At 41.3% G+C, this 27,480-nt stretch overlaps 1 protein-coding gene across 1 annotated transcript; it reads right to left on the reverse strand.

Annotated features, from left to right (window-relative positions):
• Positions 1–231: 231 nt before the first annotated feature.
• LOC139743099 (serine/threonine-protein kinase SIK2-like) lies at positions 232–25,002 on the reverse strand. Its single transcript, XM_071653642.1, has 7 exons — positions 24,769–25,002; positions 19,668–19,731; positions 17,016–17,131; positions 9,121–9,291; positions 3,149–3,272; positions 2,431–2,648; positions 232–1,995 (listed from the first exon to the last, which is right to left on the reverse strand). The coding sequence occupies exons 1-7, from the start codon at positions 24,808–24,810 to the stop codon at positions 232–234; spliced, it is 2,499 nt and encodes an 832-aa protein (XP_071509743.1). The 5' UTR covers positions 24,811–25,002.
• Positions 25,003–27,480: the final 2,478 nt, after the last annotated feature.

A 27,480-nucleotide genomic window follows, 5' to 3' on the forward strand; every position in this document is an offset into this window, starting at 1 on the left:
TGCTGTTAGCCAGTGACCCTTCTTCTCTTCAATAAGTTCAATCAGTGGATAAAATATCCACTTCCTCCATGAGGGAGAACTGATACCAATCAAATATATCACAATCAAACATTTTCAGTTGAAATAAATTTTGATGCTGTACCAGCCAGCTCTTCTATCTAGATTTCACCAGAAAAAAAGAAAATACAAGACAATTGACGCCAAAAGTTGCGCCTGGTTGGTGAGTAAATGCTAGCAGGGAGTGAATGAAAAGTTCCCTGCTTCTGAGAGTGGCACGTTGATGTCAGAAGTGTCCATGCTGACGTCAAACGAGGGCTCACTAAAATTGGCAGGTGTCTGATGCAGCTGCGTATTGTACAAGACGGGGGCATTGCCGGTGGCAGGGGCAGCCTGGTTGAACTCGTTGTGGCACTGGATTAGAGTCTCGTTCAATGCCGCGTCGTCGTTGAGCGCGAACTGTGGAAGAACGGGATGCTGCTGCGCCTGCTTATAGGAGTCTGTTCGGTTTGGCGCCGGAGGGCGCCCTTCGAAACTCGGCTGCCGCTCCAGCTGCATGCGCTGGAACTGCTGACTGAGCTGCGACTGCTTCTGGAGGTGCTGGCGCTTATGCATCAACCGCTGCTGCATTAACCGCTGCTGCAGGGGCCGAGGAGAGGGCACCACCTGGGTTGGGAACTCCCTGGGCATGTCTTCGAGACTGGACTGGCCAGCCAGGGAAGAGCTGTGGGTCAGGTGACCTGCGGGCTCCGTGTGGATGCCCTTCTTCATAGCATGCATGCGATTCTGGCGCCGCTCCATGGACTGGACCTGGGCAGGGAACCTCCTCCAAGTGATGGTCTTCTCCCCTACCTGGCAGGGCAGATAGCTCAGGTCGGACACATCCTTGCTTACTTCCGTTGGATTCTGCACACTGAACCCGCTGCTGTGGAGTTGGCTGCCATGCTCAGCTGCTAGACTGCATGTATTCATATTCAGTGGTGTGTGCGGATTTCTTTCAATGTTTATGTCAGTGATGCCCTTGATGAGGGGCGTGGGCTTGGGTACTTGGCGGAAGGCACGCCCTGTTTGCGCGAGGAGTCCGTCCGAGGCTCGGCGGCCTTCCCGGAAACTCACAGGAGAATGGCTTCCTGACCGGTCCAAGGATGCCGAATGGTGGAACATGGCTTGCGTTGGTGCAGGCGGTGGGACCATGGGCTCTGACTGTTGCTGCGTCAGGTCGGGAGAATTGCAGTTAGAGTGGAAAAGACGGTCAGACAGAGCCTGCACGTGGGCAAAATTCTGTGCCACCTCCATCTCCTCCTGAGAGTCAAAGGACGCTGAGAGTTCCTGCGGCTCAATGCCAAAGTCACTGAGGCTCGGAGCCATACTGGACTGGATATCATAGGACTCTGCCAAGGAGTGCGTCCGCTGATTTTTGAAGTGCTCTATGGATCCAGCTTTCTCCATCTCGTTCTCGCTCTCTGGCAAGTCCGCCTCCACACCCTCATCGATAGACGTGACCACCATGTGGTTGGGCGACATGGACCTGACCTTTCGAACGTTCATCCTGGGCAGCGGTTCCAGGAGGGTGCCACTGACTGCTGGAGGCACCGGTACCAGATCGCCCTCGCTGAAGATACAAGCAGTCTGCTGCAGCGGGGGCTCCTTCCTCTTGCGCTGCAGGGCACACTGAGCAGACTCGGAAACCACTGGCTGTGTGGTCGGGGTCAGCGGTTGGATGGGTCGGAATCCAAGCACCTGGGTGGTGGTGTTCACGCATGGCTGCTGCTGCACCTGGATGGCGTTGCGAACATTGGAGTTCCTCTGGTGGGGTGTGATGTTGGCAATGGTGCCTGCCTGAGTCTTCATGATAGCGTGGTCGGCCACTGAGCTTGGTCTACGGCTTCGCACATCTACTCGTCCCTCCACGGGAAAGCTGCATCGGTGTAGCCTTAACCTCTCCACCAGTAAATAGTAGATGGCTGTGTAGTGGTCATAGGCATCCCTTCGAAGTGACTGCAGGACCAAGAAAATATCAAAAGCTATCATAAACATAGGCAATTTACAAACAAGTTGAGACACCTTTAAATCTTGGATGAATGGTCAGCATTACAATCAACCAGAATTACATCAGAGAAGTCCTATAGGAAACAAAAGCACCATGATTATGGTAGTATAACGTGTACCTCAAACGTACGGTAATCCCTGTCTCTATGTAGGCTACTTCACAAAAACAATCAGAAGATGTTATGTTCACAATACATTATGAATGGCCTTTGGCTTTCAGCATTCTGAAAACTGAATTACTTTTATGAGTTACTGGGATGTCGCCATTGTGTTCACACCACCATTTACTCAATTACCTACTACACAAACCTTTTCACACCAAAATTATAAGCTGATCCACAAACTATTAAAGGGAACACATGGGACACTCCCTCAGATGCTTACATCAATGGTCTTCTGCTGATCAATGCCCAAACTCTGCATGAGACGCAGCGCCTGCTCGTTGAACTCTCCGATGGGCTTCGGGATGTCCGTCACTGGGCTGACCGGCATGGTGTTGGCCACCACGCAGTCCGCCAGCCATTGGTGCGACTTGATCTGCTCGATGGTCAGCCTCTTGGCCGGATTGATGACCAGCATGTGTCTGATGAGATGTTCACATTCTGGGAGGGAGTCATGAGAAAAGATCAACATTAATTCCACAAACTACTCTTTTAACACTATAGGCATGCACATGGAATGGATTCATCGATGCATCTTTGCAGAAATTTGAAAAAAAAAATTGGAGCTACGTATTTGAGAAAGATGCCATGAATTAGGCTCAGAGAAAAAGACTTACAATGAGAAGGTCAGTTTGTGAGAGAATATACATGTTGGTACTCAGTCTATCAAGACCCTATGATATTAAGAAGTTGTACTAACCAGAAACTTTCTATCATGCTTGGTAGCCCCGCCTCTTTCCTTGACCAAGAAGGCCTGCTGCCCATATAGACACTTATACCCATCTATACAATAATCCTTTATTTTACACCATCACTCTCTACACTAGACATGTGCCCTTCATAAACTTGCTTTCACATGTCTACCCTGCTGGCAAATTTTAGGCTATTATTGAAAGCGAGATGGTGGTATGTAGTACTCAGTTGTAAAAACTGGCACTTACCTTGAGACATGAAGTAGGGTATCCTAAACTTGCCAGCCAGAACTCTCTCCTTGAGCTGAGGTAGGGTGTTAGCATCAAAGGGAAGTGCTCCACAGACCAGGACGTACAGCACCACTCCCAGACTCTGCAGGGAGAACAAGTGGAGAGAGGAAAAAAAAAAACAATAAATTCTCAGCTCAATTTATGGACTCATCACTCGCAGGACCACAATCATGAAATATTCTTGACAATACATGGAGTATACACATAAGTCCCATTGGCAGAGACAGACTTAAATCTTAGATCTTGCATGGTGGCACAGATATCTTACAGACTTTGTTTAATATTGCAGATCTGGGCCCTGTTTCATAAAGCTGTACGTAAAGTTACGAACAACTTACGAGCGACTGGTGATCAGTTCTGATGTGCTATACACATCAGAATTTCCATAATGTCAGCACAAGAACTGATCACCAGTCACTCGTAAGTTACAAACAGCTTTATGAAACACCCTCCAATTTTACAGGAGAATGGCCTCATTAAATGTCCAAAGTGTATAACAATGTAAAAAAGGAGGAAACAAAAAAAAAACACTTATCCAACAATTTTAACAATATTTACAAAATAAACAAAATTTGATTTTGGTGCATCTGTGGGAGAGGTGGCTCAGAACTTTTGAAAACTCATCCAAGACAAAATCATGGCCAACACTCTCCATCTAGACCCTCGCATGGGGGCACTCTGGTGTGGTGTATATGGCTTGGGAGCCTTAAACAGGAGACTGCAAGTTCAAATCCCATGTTATGTGTACACACCCTTGGACTAGGTGTTTGTACTTGTTGGGAAGTTCATCCTAATCCACTTGTGTAGATTGATGGATACTTAGGAGTAATAGGGTTAATGCCATTATGGAAGGACAACTTGGGAAGAGCAGTCTTAACCCCTTCCACACAAAATTCTGAAATCCCCATATAGACTTAATATGCAGGCCACCAGGTTCCCGGATGGAACGGGTTAACACACAAGGCCACTGCTCTGAGATAAATGAGACCATAAATTATCATCATTTCCAGCAGTGTATGTCCTCATACCAATCAAGGACCAGTTCTTGGTAAAGAAGCTTTGATCAGTATGGACAGTGTAAAGAGATCAACCTATTGCAGATGATTAAGGTCAGGGATCATCAGGCAGGATTCATCAAAATCAAATTCAGCCTTGACACATTCATCTGTACATATTGCCTACCGGTATATGATATTAATCTCATCAGGTTGATGCAGGAAATGTTTGGTTCCATGAAGAGAAAATGAGTGATAAGAAAATGATATTGATGCAAGTAATGATATCATCCCATTATGGCACTATACAGCTACTGAACCATCTGTCTGTCATTTTTTCATCCAATCATTGATCTGTTTGTCTATCTGTTCATCTGTCTATTCTGTTCATCTCCCCATCTATATCACTCCTTCCTTCTGCTCGCAATTCTCTCTTTTATCTTTTTTTTTTTAATTCTCCTTTGCCATCCTCTTAAATTCTGAGTTGTATACTCAATGTACTCTGCCTATTCTTCATATTTCCCTCCACCATTCATCCTTGGAGTACTTGAATTTTCCTAGATCTGACATCACTTTTGTTCTATTATCACTGCTACCTACCGGCACATTCACTTCTGGTGTTAACAACCCTGACTCACGGCCAATCGATGCAGAATACATTATGGCGTGCAAAGCATGAAAGGACAAGACAGAGAGAAAGAGAGAGAAAAAGCCTTCGTGCCTGCATTCAACAATCAGCGTCTGAGGAGCTATGGTGCTAGCCTTATTCAAACCGGTACCTCACTGACATCCTCCACTGCAAACGCCTGCTCGGAACGCTGGGTGCAAAAACCGCGCACACAGGCGCAAGGCGGTAACCATGACAAAACTGAGCGAGAATGAAATGCTTCCTAGTCTGCGGTGCACGTTTCCCTCCTTTTCGCTCGCAGACGGTAAATATCAAAGGTCATTCCCTGACCCCTTCCACATTCTCTCTTCTCCTGTTCCTCCTCAGAAAGAGAGAGAGAGAGTGGGGGGTGGGTATGGGGGGAGAAAGGGATGGAGAGGAGGGGTAAAGAGAGAAATTAAGTTAAGGAGGGAAAGCTGGAAAAGAGAGACAGAAGTAGAAAATTTAAATGAAAATAAGAGAGAGAGGGAGTGGAGAGAAAGGGGAGGGGGGTAAGGGGAGAAATTCAGAGCGGGTTCAGAATGGAAGTGCCTTCTCCTTATACACATACTCTTGATGAATGTTGCTTGGCTGTGTGTGTGTGTGTGTGTGTGAGTGTGTTGTCTGTCTGTCTGTCTGTCTGTGTGTCTGTAGTCCCCTTCTAGTGCACTATTTAGACAGAACAGATGTCGAGAGGCATCATCAGCGTGCTAACAATAAAACAAACCGGGGTGATGTGGTAACCCGCCACCAAACGTGCCAACTGAATTTCTCCTTCATTACGAATGGCCCGATGACATCACTCGATCCTCCCGTGATGATTTCTTCTGCAGACGACTAGTCTACCTATTCAGACCACTAACCCATTGGAAGGATCCGCCACATCGCATGCTCATGGAAAGCCAATATCAATACCTAGTTCTAGATTTCCAAGCGACTTGTAAATGTCATGGGGTCGTGACAACCATTCCCTCATTGATTTTTTTCCCCCTTCATCTTCTCCTCTTGCGATGTGCCAATGCTCCGTGCATGTAGCCATCGGCTGGAAAACGCAGCCCACCGATGATCCAATATTTGAAGCGCACACGTGTGAAAAGACGAAGGCCACACTCCCTCCGTCGACTGCTCTCTGCCAATTTCATTTGCAAGCAGCCTCGGAAAAACTAGGTTAATACCATACCAGGCAGGGAGTGACTAATCTTGATACCAAATAGATTTCTGGATGGCAGGCTAGCACTGCTAAATTGTAAGCTTTCATTATCATGCAATGATGGCAGGGAGGGAGGGGGTAGGCTGTGTCAGAATTTTTATTTAAATATTTGTAATCATATATCTGTCCCACAGGTCATACACACACATAACAGAATTAAGCCTGGCATTATTTGTCAATAAATTCATGGAAGATGAACACCACTGGACACCTTGTCCTTTAAAACACAATTAATTACACCTGTCACTTTCATGGCTCAGCAACCACATGTTAATGGGATCAACTTTTGACATTGCTGGTATATGCTCTTGCAACATTTCTAGAAAATAAATGAGCAGTAGGCTTTTTTCAGCCATTTACAGAAAGTAATGAGCCCGTAATGCCAGGAAATTAAATTACATATAAATATTGTCAACAAGTATGAAAAAAAGAGGAAAGGGTTTGCTATTGAACAATCATAACTAAAATTCATAGGAAATTGGCAGCATACCTACATTGTACAAGAAGTACTACTTTATACTTTTGAGTTTCATTTTTAAATTTTCAGGCAGGATATGTGTATGGTAATGAAGAGATTGTGCATTCAAGTTTCACAAATCTAGTGAGCAGATCTGAGAGGCTGATACTAACTCATATGGGAATTGAGGTGGCAGACACACATGTTAAAGTATGAACTCTGTGTTGCTTGCTTTCTCCGCACTCGCCTAGCTGAACAAACCCCTGCAGCCTTGTCCCACCCCACCCTCCCTGCCAAATTTTGACAGGCCGTTCCGATATGTGATTAGGAGCGATGATGTCATAGCTGTCGAAGTTTGCGTCATTTCATCCAGGGGCCTCAATCATGGCGCGGGCGCATATCTGCCGGTAATGGTCACGGCAGGGCTCAGGCAGAACCCTACTCGGAGGGTAAAGAAGAAGAGGAAGGTACTGCTGTTGTATATATATTCCATTCCAACACGTGTGGTTCAGGACCTTTGCCTTAACACTAGGCATTCCTGTCAATGCTAAATTTCATGCACAGTAATAACAGTGCATAGGGTATTATCAACAATACACTGAGCATGAATGATGATGAGCTCTTTATACACATACACTGTTACCAAACACGACACCGATTATCATAGCATTAATCTCAGTACACTGAGGTTGAACTTTACACTAATTTTTGACAAGGCATAATATGACATCACATTGCACATGGATGCCACAACATGCCTGAAAACATTGCAAACATAACAGGAATATACTACACTTAGCTTATCATTACTCAGTGTGGAAACTGAGTTTCTGTACACAGCCAATGGCACTGAATGATAAGCATGACACTGTGCACACCTGAATACGATACCAATCATACACCTCCTACAAGGCCTCGAACAAAAACAATATACTACAGATCTGAGTGTTTCACAAAAGAAACACCTTACAAGTGGCATTACATCATATACTTTCAACCCTTTGAATACAGGCTAATTTTGCTACAACACACATTTCCCACAACACACATTTTCCATAGACACCTGCACGAGTATACTCAGGACTCACCCTCAATGAGTTAAGGAGACAAAAAAAAAAAACCACACAATTTAGTTTTTAATTCCCCCCCCCCCCACCCTACATACACACACACAAAAAAAGACAGGAACACACATGTAAACAGACAAAACTAAAACCTCTGCAAACTGTACTAATTCTAAAAGGTCTTATAACACATCAATTCCTGAGAGCCCCATCATCTCTTTTTTAGGGGAAAAAGCAATGCAAGGGCATTCGTCCTTTCTTTTTCTTTTTTTTCAACTGGACATCATCTCAGTAATCACTACATGTATGAATTCTCAGAATTCTGTCTATTTTTGGTGAATGAGCTTACTCCCTGGGATGGCCAATAAATCAACAAGGTTGAAATCACCACCCTGTGAATAGTCGAAGAGGAACTGTTTTATCAAATGTTTCCATTTTGGGAAATCTCAGCTCAGTGGCACGTGCAACTAGCAACTCTGGCAGTGTGTAAAGAGAATATCTTAAACAATCATAAAAAAAATGGAGTAGGAAATGAATGCTAACTGCTTTTAAAAATAATATAAGAATCTGTACAAAATGACTTGATCTTCCATGCTTCATCTTTCTCACAGGAAAAGATGTGAAAGGTTACATTTATATGTGGTTATTCTGGTAAGAGATATTTGGAAAATTTCTGGTTTTCATTCTTTTTCATCACTTGCAAGCATCTTCATCAAATGCTTCACCATTATTGAAAATATGTTCTTCCACAATTTTAAACAGTGTTTTCCTTTACCACATCAAACTTAGTGATGTTTTCCCTTCCCTTTTGTGATCACTTACAAAAAGAAAAAAGAAAAAGAAAATCTATGCGACTACAAAATCAAGAATGCACCAGGTTGCCTGAGAAATATCTTGGTTTTCAAAGATCAGTGACAAAATCAGATCTAATGATCATTATGGATTGCATTTTGTTCCCAGGGTATATTTCCCTGCGAAGATTACAGTTATCTTTTCTGCAAAGATTCAACAACTTGATGTGACAAAGCGTAGCATCATTGGATGTATGTACTGTGAGCAAAATGTAATCAATGCTGTGAGGACTTTAATATTGGTACTAATTATCATTTATCAAGCATGAAGGATAACTGCCATCATTGACAAGAAAAGAAAGGCACACAGCATACACCTCTTACATGTTTGCATTAGAACAAGTTACAAAGATGCCAGTACATAACAAAAAACAAACAAATAAACAAAATATATATGTAATGTATCTACAACGCAAAATAATGTATATGTACATATTTCTCCTACTTTCCAAATAAGGTATTTAGGCAAGAGCTTCACAGAGCACAAGTTTATTCATTTCACTGTCAAACACCCTACAGTGAGATTTACATAGATGCTATTAAAGGCAGATGGCAAGTGAATCACTGTGACCTCAAGAGTACAGACCAACAACTGATTGATGGTCATCTGACCAATACAGCCAATAACGACAGAACAAGAGTCCTTTAATGACGTAATAGGAAAGATTTAAAAGAAAACGCATTTAAAGGGAGATACAACCACTCACCCAGATGTCCAGCTGTGGACCATCATATTCTTGGCCCTCAAACACCTCAGGGGCGGCGTAAGGGGGGCTGCCGCACCACGTCGCCAGCTGCCGGCCCGGGGTGAAGAAATTGCTGAAGCCAAAATCGGCAATCTTGATGTTCATACTGCTGTCTAGGAGGAGGTTCTCTGCCTGAAAAAAAAAAGAAGACACAGAAAAAAAAAGAATAATGCATTGTTGTGAAAACTTCTACTGTTATATGGCATATGTATTTAGCCAGGTTTTAATTTTGCAAATTTTGCAGAACGGATGCTATTCGTAAATTGAACAACATACACATATGCAAAAAAAAAATATACCGGAATATATATCAACACTGATTCTGACATAAATGCAATGTGCAAGAGTCCACTGATCCATGCAAGTTGTGCACACACTACTGTCATGACAAGCGTTTAATATGTCTGTATATTTACAGTACTGCCTGCATAGGTCCTAAGATAATATAATGTTATTGTCCAAACTGATACTAATCATAAAAGCTATCTTGTTCATCTCTCCTCACTTCGGATAAAACAATACAAGACATAACAAAGCAAAATCAACAACAGGTCTTCTATAAGATGCAGAGACTGAAACCTGTAATGATGTAATACAGCAATTATGGGGGCAGTGAGGAAATTGGAAATATGCCACCAAAAGATGTTATCTAGTTGATCATTCTTCCAGACAATTCTGTCCTTTGTTAGGTGAAATACTTAAAACTATTTGTAAGCCATTGTGTTTCAGAGAAACTTTGGTGGCAAACACAATTCAAGCATCGATCCATCCATGATTACACACACAATTCTGTAGGCAATGCAAGATCTTTTTCAACCAGTCAAGGATGGGCTGATTTTGTTATAACATGCATTTCCCTTAGACACCTGCACAAGCATGACTCAAGGACTAGTCTTCAACGGGTTAACCTCACATCTTCCCTCAAATCTGTATCTCTCTCCCTCTCTCTCTCTCTCTCTCTTTCTTTCATTCTGCTCCCGCTCTGTGTATTTTACCATACACAGAAACAAATCCATTACCCCCATGCATAACTATATACACCAAATTACATTGTACAGTCATCATTACACGCTGGAGTTTTGTAACACACACTATTATCTATCATTTCCCTGCCACCATGTAACACCCAACCCTTGTCCTGATTTTTGTTGGTATACTGAATTCCCACGCTAATATGTTTCCTCTTCTTCCCCCCCCCCCCCACCAAAAAAAAGAGAAGAAATATAGTAGATATATGGTTTCTGTATATACACACATATACATATATTTATCTATAATGCTGGTGTTCTTTAGTGCACTTCAACACCACACACTCATCACAGACAAGAATTGGAGATGCTTGCTAGCTTGATCATAGCTGCCATATGCCAGTCAGTGGCTGAGGTTCTCTCTTTTTTTTTTTTTGCCAGTATTAGTCTCACGTCTCCAGACATTCACATACCAAAATTCTGCAGATGGCCGTACATCGCGGATGAGATGTTTGCAGTGCAGTCACACTTTTGAAGAATACCCCCCATCACACTTAGAAAAACATTGCACACACCTTCGTGGCTTGGTTGAGTTATGTTCAGAGAGGCCTATTAAGCAACAGATATCTTGAAATCTAGTCTGTTCATATCAAACTGAATCAAGCCACATTATTTCAATATCAAGACAGATACGTATGATATACAGTAATACAGTGTAAAGAGAGAGAGGGAGACGAGAGAACTGTGTGCGGTCTCAATAGTTCATGTTTGAGGTGCAATCAATGCTGTTGTTGTTCTGCTCTTCGGAGAAAGAAACTTAATGCACATGCTGGAGATTACTGCAAAACCAGACATTTTCGCCTGCATGAAACTTTCGAGAATTTCATGAGGGGCACAGATTTGTGAAAGTAAAATAAATGCAAAGGATTTGCCTACACAATGCTCTAATACATATATGCCAGTGGCAATTCGAGAAAATTTAATGCTACGAAAAAAAAGGCCATCTGCTCCAAGTGTCACAGTGTGAAAGCTTCTAGTTTTACCTCAGCTTTCTCGAGCATGGAAATAGTCTCAGTCTCTTGATATTCCATCTCATGAGATGAAACTGCGGTGTTCAGGCAAACTACATGTACCATGAGCATGCTTCTCTCGGGCTATCTGACCGAAATTTAATATCTCGACTTACTAATGAATTCAGATTTAAGCATTTCTCTTCGGGAGAACCCAGTTACAATCTGTCCAATTCACGTCTTTCTATTCAATAACAACCTACAGGTGAAATCCAGTTTGCATTCATTAGTTCTTGCTATGTAGGGCAAGCCCCAGGCCAGCTGTTGCTACAAAAAAAAAATGATATGCATAAGATTAACTATTATACATCTTGAAAACCGGTACTATACAGATGCATGATTTCGTGCCTGTGGTAAATCTTCCTTTAACCCGTTGAGGACAAGTCTTGAGTGTACTCGGGCAGGTGTCTATGGAAAATGTGTGTTCTAGCGAAATCAAACTGTCCTCAATGGGTTAAATGTAAGCCTGATCCAATGGGTATCAAATTGACACTACCAGGCAAGAATAGGTAGGACATGTTTGTTTCAACGCAGCATATCTTCCACGAACACTGGGACCCCAAAAGAACAATGTGCAGTTTTCAAACTGAAAATGTCACTGCACGTCAAAGCAACATCATGACGTGTTAGATACTGCATCATAATATGGCCATCACATATACGGCTTCACCTTAATGATGTTCCATAACTCTCAAGGTGAGAAAAAGCAGTCTTAAATGAAAGCACAAGCTTCGCGGGGGGGGGGGGGGGGAGGGGTAGAGAAGCAAATGATTGAAACCCTAGGAAAACTTATAAGCTGTTAACAAAAATAGTAACAGTCAATCGGAGTCATGTATCACTATGTTATAATGAAACTTTTTGGCTGCCTTCAGCAAATGAGCATGACATTGCTTTTGTAGAGATTCTGATCACTGTTTTGCAGCAATTCTGCAGTTTCTGTCTAAGGGCATACAAATATTTTTATGGCTCTCCTTATAAAAAAAAAATAAAAATGTGTCGCATTCTGTGACACATTAAACAACATGAGAAAGATATGATAAGTATGATAGCAAAATGAGTTAACTCCATTCTGTTAAGTTGAGATATTTTGGATTAAAGCTGCTAAAACATGAGACAAATAATATGAAAACATGGTATACATTCTTAATCGTAACTTCAACAATATGCCTTGCTATGCTACAAGTAAGGTATCATTTGGAGAGTTTGACTTTGCCCTATCTGATGATGAACTTTCTGTAAAACAGTTTTAAAAATGGTGTTTACCCCATTTTGAAACCAAACTCTTAACCCTAAAAAGACTGGGCTATTTTGGTAGCTCAAAAGACTGGGGGGGGGGGGGGGGGGGGGGGCCTAAAGGGGCCCCCCTTAAGATCTCAGCCGTGGATCGCGCGATTGCAGCGGAAATTTGCACAATGGTATTGTGCGATGTAATCTACAAGATCGTATATTTAAATTTTACAAAATTGTCTTCTTTTATTTTATTTTGATTAATTATGCTAATTTATGCAAGAAATCAGACTCTTTGATCTAAATCAGTAAATAAAGCTCGAAAAGTGCTCATTTTTGGTCTAATTATTCTTTGTGGCATTCTTAGCAAATGCACTTGAAAAAAAATTTGGTATCAAAATTAATTTCTTATTTATTTTATTGTTTTATGAATTTCTTATGTATTTCTTTGTTTTTTCAACCTTTTGTTTTTCTTGTTTTTTTAAACAAAATTTGTGGCAGACACTTTTTGAAGCGTAATACTCCTAAAACAAATTAATTGCGCGTTGCAGAGTAATCGCGCGAAATGTCGAGGGGGGGGGCCTTTTAGGGCCCCCCCCCCCCCCCCCCCAGTCTTTTTAGGGTTAAAATACTCATTTAACTTGACAGATTGTAGTCTCTTTCTTGATGCACACATAGTCCTGTTTATTGCACAGTGTATTGATCAACATGCAGTAAAACAACTTCCTGATGCCATTTAATAGGCAGATTACTCCGAATTAGAAAGTTTTGACTCGTCTCCGGTGCTCAGTACAATGCCGCTGTCAGTATAGTCGCACCAATTTCCTTTCAGGGGTGCAGCTTTTTAAAAATGTCCACACAATTCGATTTGGATGGGACTACTGTTTCTTCAAAGCTGCAATGTCATTGTGATCACAGAAATCAATTTCTTGAAAAATAGGCATTTTATTCACTTTGCTTTGATAGATGCCCTCTTGCCACAATGTATTTCATCATGTTAACTGTCTCAGTTTAAACACTGCAGAAATCTTGCCTCCAGGAACCCTATGGAGCAGGGTGTATCAATTCACCAATAATCATGCACAATATACACATGTAATATACAAGATGCCAACACAGAAAAGATGGAACCAGTCACGTTGTTTTGCAATCTGAAGAAAATGTAAATGAATTAATTCATGAATGCAAATTAAGGATTAAGATGAAAAAGTTTCAAAAGGCTTGTCTGAAACAGCTCTCTATCTCTTAATCTGGTATGTGTATTTTGTAGAAGGGGGTGTACTATTAAATCAGAATTCCTTGCTGTTTTTTACTTTCCTTATGAATATTTATTCCCATAACTCCTTTTTTATTTCTTCACTAAATCATCCCTGGGGTACTCCTCTGACAAGCCGGGAAACTATATTAGATGGGCCTACGTAGGGAATTCCCCTCTCAGCATACCACATTTGTTTGTTTGTTGTTGTTATTTTTTGGGATGATTGAAATGGAGCACACAAAGTTTGACAATGCCTTCACACTTCCTACCGCGGGCAAAGCCATCCAAACTAGTATGTTGTATCGGTAAATGATGTCTCTATTCAAAAGGCATAACAGTGAATGAAAGAAAACACATTCCAGTGCATTTTCCTTGTGACTTTTCAACGAGGTAATCAGCCATCCATGGTTTGGTTTGACTCAGAGGATGTAGCTACAAAAGACAATGGTGATAGGGGGGCATGCAACTTTGGCAGTTTGCAGTTTCTATATACATTGTACATCTGCCATTTTTCTCAGAAGAAATACACCTTGCCAGCTCTGAACGCATTGTCCACAAATGCCAAAAACGACACAAATACTCACAATAATACGTACAACTGAAGACTTGCCACACCAACCTACTCTAAAATTGTCAACATGTTTATGAACATCATCTGTAGGAACAAATCAATCAGTCTCACTTCTTGTTGTGCGCAGAATATAAAAAGGCATCGCCCACAGAGCACTGAACTCGTTTGTGACTGCGTATGGAGTGTTGTGCATGCTCACCTCAGTCTACAATCCCCAGGTCTCATTAGCTGTCTATTTAAGTGTTTTGCTGTGTTTAGCTTTTGTTTTGATTCTGTTTTGATTTGATTCTGTGTTTTTGTTTTGTTTTTTCTCATTGTCACAAGGGCTCTGGCCACACCATCAGCTCAGAAGGCTCACTCTGCAGCCAAGATGGCAGGGGGGAGGGGGGGGGGTGCCGTTTAGGCAATTGCAGCCAATGCTAGCCCATTCTTTATATATATGATGTTTAAAACCAAAATATCAATGAGCATTTTTTTTTTTCCGTTTTTCTCACTGGCATCAACCCTTTCAACAATGCTGCATATGTATGTACTGTAAATTCATATGCAAGCAGGCCACCTATGACAACAGCACAGCTATTACCAGCGATACCTGCATGAAGTGTTTAATACCACTGGTAGAGGATGAACATTAACATCCTTCTGATTATATGGACTGCTCTACAGACACCCAAATCATACATCGCCACAAAAAAACAAATAAATAAAAACATCACCGGTACGTACATTGTATCTCACATGCATTTTACAATTGGGAAAATTGCCTTCCTTCCTTTGCATGCATAACATGTTTTTCATGCAGCTTGCTGGGAAATGTTGAGGTTGATGTATCAGGGGGTGAAATACAAGCACATAAGGAGGTTCTTCTTTTGCGATTGATCGCTACAAGCATGCAGAGTATTCAACGGATACCGCAACAATTTGTATCTCATTCTGAGAGACATGTAACAGTACTCCCAACACTTATTCTTCTCTCCTTTATATTTTCCCCTTCCTCTATGAACTCCCCCCCCCCCCCCCTTCCCGGCACTCCCCACCCCTAGGTCTCCCATGCCTTATTTCTGTTGCAGTACAACACCAGGGAGGCAGAGAGAGGGAGGGAGAGAGGGGGAAGAGAGTGTCTGCCCAATAATTAGGCCACCATTTTCACGCCAGGACAAAAGACAGAGCCTGGTTGCTAGCGTACCTGCCGTCCTGACGTCAATGCTCGGCAGCGAGGGCCAATTGGCACGTGCAAGGAGTGGTCCCCGCGTTGCTAGCCACAATCTACAGCACTCTATGCCTCTTCCTCAATAACCAAATCCTTGTCTCTCTCCCCCTCTCTCTCTCTCTCCTCTTATATCTTTCTTCACATATATTTTCGCTCCTTCTCTCTCTCTCTCTCTCTCTTTCATTTTATAACCATTTCCTATCTGTCTCTGTCTGTCAATGAATATATGCGCATCTCCCTATTTTTTTTTCTCTACTTCAACCTTCACCTCAAAGATGCTACATTCCTTGTCAAAGCTTTACAAAATAAAAAAAACACAATCAACTTCTAATCTCCATCACACTTTGTTTCAAGTAAAAGGAAAAAAATTATGATGCTTTGTCGAACAAAACTTGCTTCAGCACACACACACAAAATACACACATCACTGAAATCCTCAGAAATCTTGCGTAAATCTTACACACCGCACTATTTGCATTATATCCAGCCAGCAGCATCACACGCTATTAAAAGTCGTTGCTCTCTGCAGGAGACAACAGTACAGTGTAGGCCCTATTTCGTAACAATTTTCTTTCTTCATTAACGTTTCCTGTATACTTTCTTGTTGAACAGCATGGCGATGATAAAAATGGTCCCACGTTCTCACAAAACAAAATATCACACTTACTGAAAAAAGATATACACAACATACGTCATATCTGAGCATCAAAACAGAGAAATTTAAAAAAAATGTATGCAGCACTTGAGATACATTGTATGTACGCATCTCCCTCTACACAAATAAAGTGAAATGCATAGCCACTACAGCAAGTATTTAAACCAATAGCACAGATTCCCCTTCAATTACCATATATCGCATTAATATTTTCTTAAGGAACATATCAACAGATGTAATCCATTCTCCATTGATGGGCTATTTGATGCTTAATTCAAACAAGGCAACTTGAAGAAAGCATGAAAAAAAAAAACATGGTGAAGCAGTGACAGGTTTAGACTTTACAAGATCAAGGACAACTGGGGTAGGGGGAGGGGGAGGGATAGGAGGAGGGAGAGAGACGTCACATCTACTACATTGTATGTGCACGGTCAGACTGGCGAAGGATTCAAAAGTTTAAGATCATTAAGTTTTCAGTCACAGTCCGGTCACACTGGCAGTCAAACTTCTTGATCTTCCATCAAGAATTTTTGGTCATCAGTGCACGTGCTCAAAGAAGAGGAAAGAGAGTGCCGTTTGATGGCCAGTGGTTGTGATGTAACAATGAACACCTGTAAAACACAATAGCTGTGCGCTTCCGAGGCACCATCCACAAACAGGTGGTGGACTGGTCACGTGACAAAAACTGCAAAGTTTTAGTTTCTAGTGGTCACAATGGCAAAAGATCAGGGGTTGGGGGAAACATCCCTAGTTGGAGTTGGAAGTCGCACGAGAAGTTTCGCGGGATGTTTCACAGGAAGTTTGTGGTCACACTGGCAAAACTTCAATATCTTTTGGCAGTCTGACCGTAACTTTTCTGACTGATTGGAGGATTTTCTTCCAGGAAGAAAAATGTACCTTGAGATCGCGATGGACGACGTGCCGTTTATGACAGTACTCCACCGCCGAGAGGATCTGCCGAAATTTCTTCTTCGCTTCCTTTTCCGTCATCCGCCCATGGGTATCCAAGTAATCTAGACGGGAACCATAAAAACAAGCAAACAAGGAACAAAAAATTAATATTAATGTACCTATTAATATACATACTGACATACATACAGACATAATACACACATACATCCATATGTGTATATGCCTCATAATGGTGTCGTTACAATAGCGATGCATTCATGTTTCGTTCGACATTAAATGACATTTTCACAGCCTATCCTCCTGTCCTAACTCTCCTTAACGAGAACAGCAACTATTCACGACAACAGGAAGTCATGACAACCATGTTACCAAAGAAAAACAATGAAAGGGGATCGTACTGCCGAAAGGAAGAAAATCCTCATTGACATACGTATGACTTGATTCATTTTCTTGATTAAAACTTGATTGCAGTGTATACCAAGTCTTAGGAACCCGAGGCAAATATTGTTGGCTTTTCCTGAACCGTACAAACACCCTTTTTTTTTGCATTCTGCAGGATATCACCACTATACCCACTGCCATGGTTACGATGGGATGCAGTATTGGAAGATATGATGAACTGAGGCAGGTTTTGCTGTTTTCTGTAGACTTTAAAACCACCACTCATAAACACAATGGCCCGAATTCACAAAGGTGGTACAAATGAAACCATGGTTTAAACCATGGACAAAAACCATGGAGCGCCAAGTGTCACACGGAATATTTCGTTACAAAATTGGTCATTTCGACGACAAAATGACCGTTTCGTTACAAAATTATCATGTCGTGGACGAAGTGTTCATTTAGTTACAAAATGTTGTCATTTCGTTACAAAATAATCATTTCATTGACAAAATGACTGATTTCATAACGAAATATTCCATGCGACACTTGGCGCTCCATGGTTTTTGTCCATGGTTTAAACCATAGTTTCATTCGTACCACCTTCGTGAATTCGGGCCAATGGGGTAGCAACTAAAAGTGTCACAAAGAAATGCACTCAAATTGGCAGTATGCAATTCTGAGGTGCATTTATGTAAGTTTTAACTGAAGGACAGAAAAGAGAACAAAAAGGTAGAAATTTGAACTCAGGAATGTGATAGAATAATGGGATGGGAGGGAGAGTGTATAGGCAAGAAATGGAGAAAGAGAAACAAAAGGAGAGAGAGAGAGAGAGAGAGAGAGATGGGGAGATGACTTGATAAACTATTGGATGGAGGAACAAACAAGATTTAGACAGAAAACATATCTGGAAGGAAATGAAAATCTCAGGAGAGATGGGAATTTGAGTGCCAACTATGAGACAGCATGAATTGGCAGAGCAATAGGAAGAGCTATAAAAAGAGATCAAACACCCTTTTCATTGCAGATTAAGGAGATAGGGGGGAGGAAGGGGGAGGGGCCACGGTGAGAATGAAGGTGGGGCCAGGGTGAGAAGGAAGGCGGGGCCAGGGAAGCAGGGTTTATGATAAGAAGAAGCCTGCGTCAGAGGGTGAACCAAGAAGACGGAATTGGGTCATAGAAACACAGTTCGGCTCAAATCTCTCCAATGGTGAGATGGGTATGACGTTATGGGGGGGGGGGGGGGTTAGCTAGGGGGGAGAGGGGTAGGGAGGAGAAGGAGGTAGGAATGAGAATAGGGCATCGGTCTCAGCTGATGTTTCCGGTCGAATTCCAAGCATAGCCTGGATGGCAGAAGGCTGCACACAGCCAGCGATGTGTGGACGCGACAGTGAATCTCTTGTTTTTGTTTTTGTTTTTCCAAAGGCTTTGGTGTGCCTGGCTGGCGGCTTCAGAATGACAAACTTGTCTGTATGACGTTTGTCCAGACAAAAATATTTCAATCCCACATTTGCCCGCACTTGTGTAGAACCTGAGAGGCAGGTTGGTTTCAATCAGAGTGCGTATACAGCAAGTACTCAATAACACGCAATGTCGCACAAGATAACGACTTCATGGTCTGTGAGTGAAAGGGCTTTTACATTTCTTAGCAACATCTGCATTTGTGAAACATTTTCATATCTCAAGATATGACAGATTTTCATACTGTAAAGGTCAAACAATCACAACAAAAACACTAATCTTGTGGACATGTCAAATACTGAACACAAATACACATAGTCATGAGTTGATGAAAAATTTTCAACTTACAATCAATCTAACTACAAAGCCACAGATTCAGCAGATAACAGAATTCAATGTCCTCGTTAATCAAAAGTTTTGCAAACCTTCCTTCCTACTTGATATCACAAAGGGATAATGAAATTTTGTAACACTGCAAAATCTCAATATGACCAGACAACCCATCAACATAATTTATGAAAGTGTTGAATAAAGAACTTGAACTTGAACTATAAAATCCATTTCCTCAATATTTACAACCCCACCACCACCTTTAATTTCTTTTTCAACCCCCTCTCTCTGACCAATTTGATGCCTTAACCTCCCCATCTCCCCTCTTAGCAACATTTCAGGGCAACATTTCAGGGTCTCAGCATCAAAATCCAGGGCACCAGAATAACATGATCTGGCGCGGAGATATCGCAACCATCCCCACGTCGGCCACCGAGGGGGACACCGACACAAATATCGCCTTACCAAACATCTCCCCGTTGTTGGCGTACTCCGTGACGAGGTACAGCATGCTCTTTGTCTCCATGACCTATGGTGGGAAAAGAAAACACAAGAGAACATGACCTCTGGTGTCAACACTAATCCGTATCAATACTCAAATCTCAGAAACACCTAGGAACGCACATGAAAGTATTAATGTAGGACTTTTGACGATAACAACAACAAAAAATTACATTTCTCAAAAATCTGCGAGTGGTACGGAGAAACCACACTTTGTTGTTTTCTTCTTCTTCTTCTTGGAGTATTTGATAAGCGTCAAGCTGAATTCATTACTGAATAAAAACAGACACATGAGAACTTTACTAAGAAAACCATGCTGCTTTCATCTTTCAAACTCACTTTGAGTTCATAATCGCATAAATGCAGACTCCCACGAAATATGTGGAAGAAACGATTTGATGAGAGAAAAAACTCATGACCAAGAGGCTCATAGGACTGACGGTTGATATACCACTTTTTGTCTGCGAGCATTTACGGTGTCACCCTACATTTGGGGTAATCTCTTTTGACAACAATCAATATGCACATGACAGCAATCTTGTGTGTATCTCTTCTCTTTAATATGCTGGAATTCAAATATATTTGCAGGGGGGAGATATATTCAGGAACATTTTAGAACAAAAATATTTTTTACCTTGAAATAGAAAAGACATGTATTAAGGATTAAGGACTTGATAATAGAGCTGCAGAGATAGTGTTCGTCCTGTAGTTAATATCTGTTATAAAACCAGCTTAATACAGAGGAACAGAAAGTTACAGACATCAAATGAGAAGAAACAGTTAGATGAAATAATGAAATGAGGAAAATTGGATTGTTACAAACATACAGTGTATTTGCTTTAGGAAATAAAATTAAAAAGGGAGGGGGCGGAAACAATCAAATGTCTGTGGAACAATAGTAATGCAATGCAATAAATGCAGACCAGCCATGACAACTGGCTGACAAGAGTTTGAGATTTGTGGTTCCATGGAAGAACTATTTTAAAGGCAGCCGATCGCCATCCCTAATGGTACGTAAACTCCGAACGACCGAAGTTTGTGCGTGCAATTGCGCAATGGCAGACTCGGTGCTATATCTATAAACGTGTGGGACAATGCTACCACTGAGACAAGTGTGTGTGTGTGCGTGTGTGTGTACGCATCATACACAAACATTGTCACCGCGAGCTGCGGTGATTGGAGGAGAGAGGCCAGAAGACGCTGCGGCGTGTGTGTGTGTGTGTGTGTGTGTGTGCGTGTGTGTGTACGCATCATACACAAATATTGTCACCGCGAGCTGCGGTGATTGGAGGAGAGAGGCCAGAAGACGCGTGGCTCTTTTGCCCTCTCTTCATGCGCATGCGCACTGAGAGTGTGCGTCCATTCGGAAGCTCTCGGGACAGCCATTTTGGGTTAGGAGATAAGCACAGGGAGCTCTCTTGTAGCCTACCGTATTTTCGCTGACCCATTGAGCCAGCGCTATTCTCATTCGGGGGTCACTACATTTGATACAGAATGGGGGAGGCAGCGTGTTGCGTTCGTCTCCGTGCCGCACAAACCACTCGCCACGACTGAGTGTCTTTAATAGAGTGAGTTCGTGGAACCACAGGGAAATCAACACTGTGCCAAGGTTTGTGGACATCAGTGTCCTTTGATAATGTGTTAATTGCCGCAGCAGCATGTTCTTCTATCTAGACACACAGGAAGTATGTATGGGTCTCCTATTGGACTTCACACAGTTCATTAGTGACGATGCTGTGTGTGTGTGTATCTGTGTGTGTGTGCAGTGTACAATGTACAATCATATGAGTGTAAGAATGAGTTATCACATGTGTAGTCTCTTCATCTTGACTCCATTGTTATTGCACACAAGTCTTGATTTTTTTCTACTTCTTTTTCTTATTCTTCTTTAGGGTACAATGTGTGCGTGCCTTATTATCTCCACTTTTCTCCAAACAAAAGGAAGTGTACACATTGTTGGTTCCAGACAATTTTCCATCCTCCATTTACAGCACAATAACAAGAGACCTTACTCATAGCTCAACAAATATTAGCTTCTTCCCACTAGCACCCCACATTAAGTCATATATGTACTCAATCTATCACAATCTACACAAAATACAAGTTGCATATATATTAATGCATGACATTTTATCACTTGCATTGTTGAACATGGTACAGCAAAGTGACAAAAAAAAAATAGCTACTCAGTATTTCAAAGCAAACTTTCAAGGAGACAGAGAGAGAGATACATATATATATAAATATCATGACAATGGATTGCATAAAAGTTTAAAATATTTTGAAGGTGAAACACAAACTATTATTAAAAGTCTGCTGACGTGAAACATCGTTTACGTAAATCTTATGAAGTACTCATTTGCCAGAAATACAGTACATGTAGGACCTAAGTGCTCAGTCTTACTGTCTAAAAATATTTCAGTAAAGCAGTATAAAAGGAGGGCTGAAAGACATACAGTCAAAGCCATACAATAATATTATGTAGTACACATTTGAAGTTGGGAGTCCCATGGGACATTTCTGTGACACCATTAAAGAGGAGGTCTGGGGATGGAGACTAGGGCCCAACTGGCTGACAACGGGCTGCTGCCAATGACGTCAATAACCAGGAAGGACTATAAAGGACCAGGGTAGAAAGAATGCAATTTATCCCAAAGATAAACACTGCTTTCCGAGGTCTCTGACAAATATTAAAAGGATGTATGGGGAATGACAGAGAGGAGGAAAAAGAGAAGAAAAAATGGAAGAAGAAGGAGAAAGAGGGTTGAATGTTTCATGGAGAGGCTTATAGCAAAGAGAAAACCACAAGAGGTTTTTATACTCTTGCGTAAATGTATGTCTCATACAGCTGGTACAGTAGATTATTCATCAGTGTGCAGACACAATATCACAGTAGGGCCTATATTGCATGATCACATTATAATATTGTGCTTGCATCAAGAAATGCCATAGCACCATCTTACTCAGTGTCAGCATCATCTCACACTGTGGTCTGAATGGAGTAGGCTTACTGCATGATATGTATATCACATTGATAGGAATGCCATTGACAATGTACAAAATTATACAGCCCTGGATGGCACATATTTAATACATGTCACCCCAATCCTATTAGGCCTATATGTATGTGTACAATATCATCGAAAATAAACAGATGAAATGCACCCTTCCAGATGCTGGCATAGCAAGGATAACATTTGAACTTCACACTGACTTCTATAACAATCCTGGTGTGCCTATACAGGGAATCTATACAAAACTGATTTCCTCTCTGTAGTTTCAGGCAGATACAGCCAGACTGTGCGAAACAGGATCTTGGGATTACTAACCTACGCAACTATCATCTATCTGTGAATCATCATGGAATGACATCATTAAGTATCTTCCTGAAAAGATGACCTGTATATCTCTCGACTGATCTGGGGGTCGGGATGTACAGGGATATGCAGAGCGTAGAGTTGCCACGGTGATAACTCGTTGGCACAGAGCAAGTTCAGGTTGAGCACCTTTCACACATTACAGAGAGTGCAACTTTAATGTGCACTGGCCAAAAAAAAAAATAAAATGCATGTGGATGATGTGTTCATCATGCCAAAAGATCGACAGATTTTGACTAATTAGCAAAAGACAGAAAGAGGCTACAACAAAACCTACAGATACCCCTATCCCTGAACAATTCCTTACAGCCTTTAGTAGCCATGGGGTCAAAATGTCCAAATGTACATGTAGTAAACTAGCCTCTACCACACTGGTACTCTACTTCCCTTCTTTTCCAAAAGTGAAACTACACGAGCTCCTTAACAGTTTACATTTATATGGATGTGTGCATGTCTCCTTTTAATACAAGGAAAGCTACAACACCAACAATAACAAAAAACACACAAGAACCAACACACTATCCTTAAGCCTCTATGTACCAACGAGTCAATGTGTTCAAATTTCACACACTTACTTTATGGACAGAAAATACATCTGGCATACGGAGGGTTAACTGAAAGTCATGGAGTACATTTGATACTCCATGCAGGAGTTTGCAGAAGCTCAAAGATTTCCTGGTTCCAATAACAAAAGTGTCACTTGCTTTGCTGCCGGCCGGTACAGTAGGCAATCAAAACAGCCACGTACTCCCACTCATCCCAGGCACCTAATAGCATGTGAAGTACAGTAGAGTGTATGCTGGTCTGGTGAAGATGTATACTGTTCATGCGTACATCACGCTTCTTCCGCTGCAATCACAACTTGGAGCAGAACCAGCCTCAACTGTACTATCTTTTTAATGGAGCGTAATCTAATCTGTCCTTCTTCCCTTCTGGTACTGCGGGGGCACATAACTCCATAACTTAACAAATCGTTCAACTTGCAATCTTTTTTTGTGTGTGTGAAATAGGGCACGTAACTCTAACCCTAACAAATTGTTTAACATACAATCTTTTTTTGTGCGTTTGAAAGAGCTAATTCTAATGCTGAACACAGGATAGAAGGCAAACTGTGAACGTTATAAAACCAAAAGCTTATACCCAATGATCACTTCCGACACTCTGGCCAGTGCCTTGGAAGGAGAGAGTACACCTATCTGTAAGTTATCTTATGATCTGTTATTTCCAGATGTCATGCAAAACATGGATATTATATGCATAATTTTCATACATCAATGATAGATATAATTCAGTAGTGGACAAAAGCCCAGAGATCTCCACTTATGAGTGATTATATTCTTATTCACTATATTTGAATGAAACTTGATATTAAAGTTTGTTAAACTTTCAAAATTTATAATTATTGAGTCACTTGTGAGGCTTCCACCAGCGTTCTCTGATGACGTTGAAATCTTAAGACAGTCGGTTTGAAACCATAGAACACCGTAATTGGTTTCTGTTGGCCTCAAAAACTCACCTCCAATGTCTTTTATATTTTGCATGGTGCTCAGTTGATTGAATGTCAAGCTTAAGAACCCTAAAGATTAGGATTCAGCTGGCCTTTTCTAGTGAAATAATAAAGTCTGTGAATCCGCTGAAAAGCTGATGGAAGGGCAGCTTTCTCTTTCTTTATATTTTACTTTTTTTACCTGGTAGAGTTTGATGACGTTTGGATGTGATAGCATCTTCATGATCTGCACTTCCCGGTAGACTTTCTCCAAGTTGGAGTCGTCCAGGCGTGACTTGTCAATGATCTTGATAGCAACCTAAAAACGTTCCAGGGAAAATCAGAGAAAAATGTAGAACAGTTATCTTAGGCAGGGGCATGAGGGGGCTGTAAGATCCCCTTCATGGTTAGAACTACTAAAGCATGATCAAGAATTTTGAAAATATTGAAATACAAGTAGGATCCATCTGTGGGATCAGATGTAATGTACCATAACTCAATGTCTACCACAACGATATGTGCCATGTATTGTAGCAAACATACATGTACCAGGGACGGATCCAGGAATTCTGTAAAGGGGGGGGGGGGGGGGGGGGGGCGCAACTAATATTTCGGTTGCCAATTCCGGGTTTCATTTCATTTTTTTCTTTTTATTTCTTCTGTTTTTAATGAAAAATAAAGGGGGGCATGTGCTGGTTACGCCCCCCTCTGGATCCGCCACCATGTACATGTATAGAAAATATCCACATTGCGAAAGTATGCTTGTGATGGATTCGAGGAAGTACATCTGTACTTTCAGCAGGGCATCACTGCTATAGAATCATAAGTTACAGTATGTTCACATGGCATTCCTTTCAAAATTCAAATATTACCTGGGAGTTTTGATCTTCACGATTATAGCCTGCGGCATAGCCCCACATACAGTTGTAGATGCACCCGAAATTTAGCAATCTTAAAGATTGGTCAATGATTAAAATCGCAAGACATCCTAAGGTCTATGCTCTATACGACGAGCCATTGGGGGTCCCCAATCATAGTGGACATGACAAGTAATGAACTTGAAAATTAGCATGACCTCTCCATGAACCCCATTTCCTTCAGTTTCCAGGTCAACCTAAACTGTGTGTTGTACACTACTGTATTGTTGCACAAATTGTTGCTAGCACTGTGTGTACAGATGTACACTTGTATGCGTTTCTTCTGCTTCTGTGGTTTAATCATCGAGTGTGACTCTTACTTCAAGAGAGTTCAGTCTTTAAAGTTTTAGCTGTTGTGTGGATGCGCACTGTAAACTAGTTGAAAACTGCAAACTGATCATCAAAGTTTAAAACTTTGAAGGTTACAAACGTCATAACAACGTCAATACTGGAAGCAGTGGACGTGGGTGTGGTCCCGAAGCTTTAAGGAAAAGGGAATAATGAAAAATAATTTAATGTATCATCTCAAATTATTCACTACCAAGGCACGGTCTTACGTCACTTCATTACATCAAGTGATCAGAACATGACATTCAAGTTAATACAGAACTTGTATGTCTTCTGCAATCAACGACTGCAGACAATTAAGAATACTCCTTGACCATTCCAATTATATCACAGTAAAAAAAAAAACGGAGTCATTATTCACTACTGGCATGTCAATTGCCTCTTTGCTTGGTTGTGGGGTTGTTGTTGTTGTTGTTGTTGTTTTGCCTTTTTTCTCAAGATGTTGTAAAATAATGACCATGCGTCACTCCCTTGAATACATCAAGCATGTGCAGTATGAATACTGTGTTACATGGCAATCATAAGGCAAAATTAATAACTACATACATAAATCAATCAATTAATTAATTAATTAAAATAGTAATAACAAGAATGATAATATGACAACAATAATGATAACTGAAAAAAAAAATCATTCACATACAAACAAACAAAAAACCCTACCAAGAATCCTTCAAAAAAGCATAGATATGCAAATCAAAGAAATATTGGTCAGATCTGATTATCACACAAGTGCTGATATACATATATGTCCATCATTTTGCCACTGGGTCAATGTCTTACTTGGATAGGCTATAAATACTTTGTGCGTCAAACATGCAAAGCTTAGTTACGGGAGAGTAGGAATATGTTAGAAATAGAACCACATCATCCTCTCCCCATACATTGTACAAGGGTCACAATGAATTTAAAGGGAGAATCTGCATTTTACGGGAGAGTAGGGATATGTAAAATGAGAAATAAAAAACAGACAGAAGTTGATGATCTGTGTAGGACCTACATATTCTTCAGAATCAAATTACTTTCATACTGAGAACATTTCTGGCAATGTCCAGTACGTTGCAACCTGACCTTTCATTAGGGATGTGGACGTGATAAGCTGAAACCACAGAACCTATACCTTGAAGATACACATAATGATAAAACGTACAACGTCAAAGGAGTAGATTAGAATACAGTGCTTTGGCACTACAGGGGGTGAACGCTGTGTGAGATCAGGCGAAGAAAGGGGAAATTGCACAAGAATGTTTCTTTCATGGGAGGTGAAAACGAGCTGTTGAAGCGAAGATGGACACAGAGAGAGACAGAGGGAGAGATAGAGAGAGGGAGAAAGAGAAAGAAGGGGAGAGAGGAAAAAGGGAAAAACTGATGTGCACTGCTGTGCACACATCGGCCAACCCTCGTGTTTGACTAGCGCCCAGCTTTTACGTCATTCCCGGGGCCTGGAACTAAGGGCCATCATAACACGCATGCCTGATTCTCTTGTTTCGAACGTGGAATTTCAAGGTTTGGCAATACCGCTATATGTCTCTCTCTCTCTCTTCCTCTCTCTCCTTATCTATATCTTCCCATCTTTCTCTGAACAAGTCAGAAGAGAAAGGAAAAAGAGAGAGAGGGAGATATGGAAATATACAAGTTCTGAACTTTAT

The sequence above is a fragment of the Diadema antillarum genome, unplaced genomic scaffold (assembly GCF_040938485.1).
Source record: "Diadema antillarum isolate AM-2024a unplaced genomic scaffold, OU_Dant_1.0 scf00000004, whole genome shotgun sequence".
NCBI classification, from domain to species: domain Eukaryota; kingdom Metazoa; phylum Echinodermata; class Echinoidea; order Diadematoida; family Diadematidae; genus Diadema; species Diadema antillarum.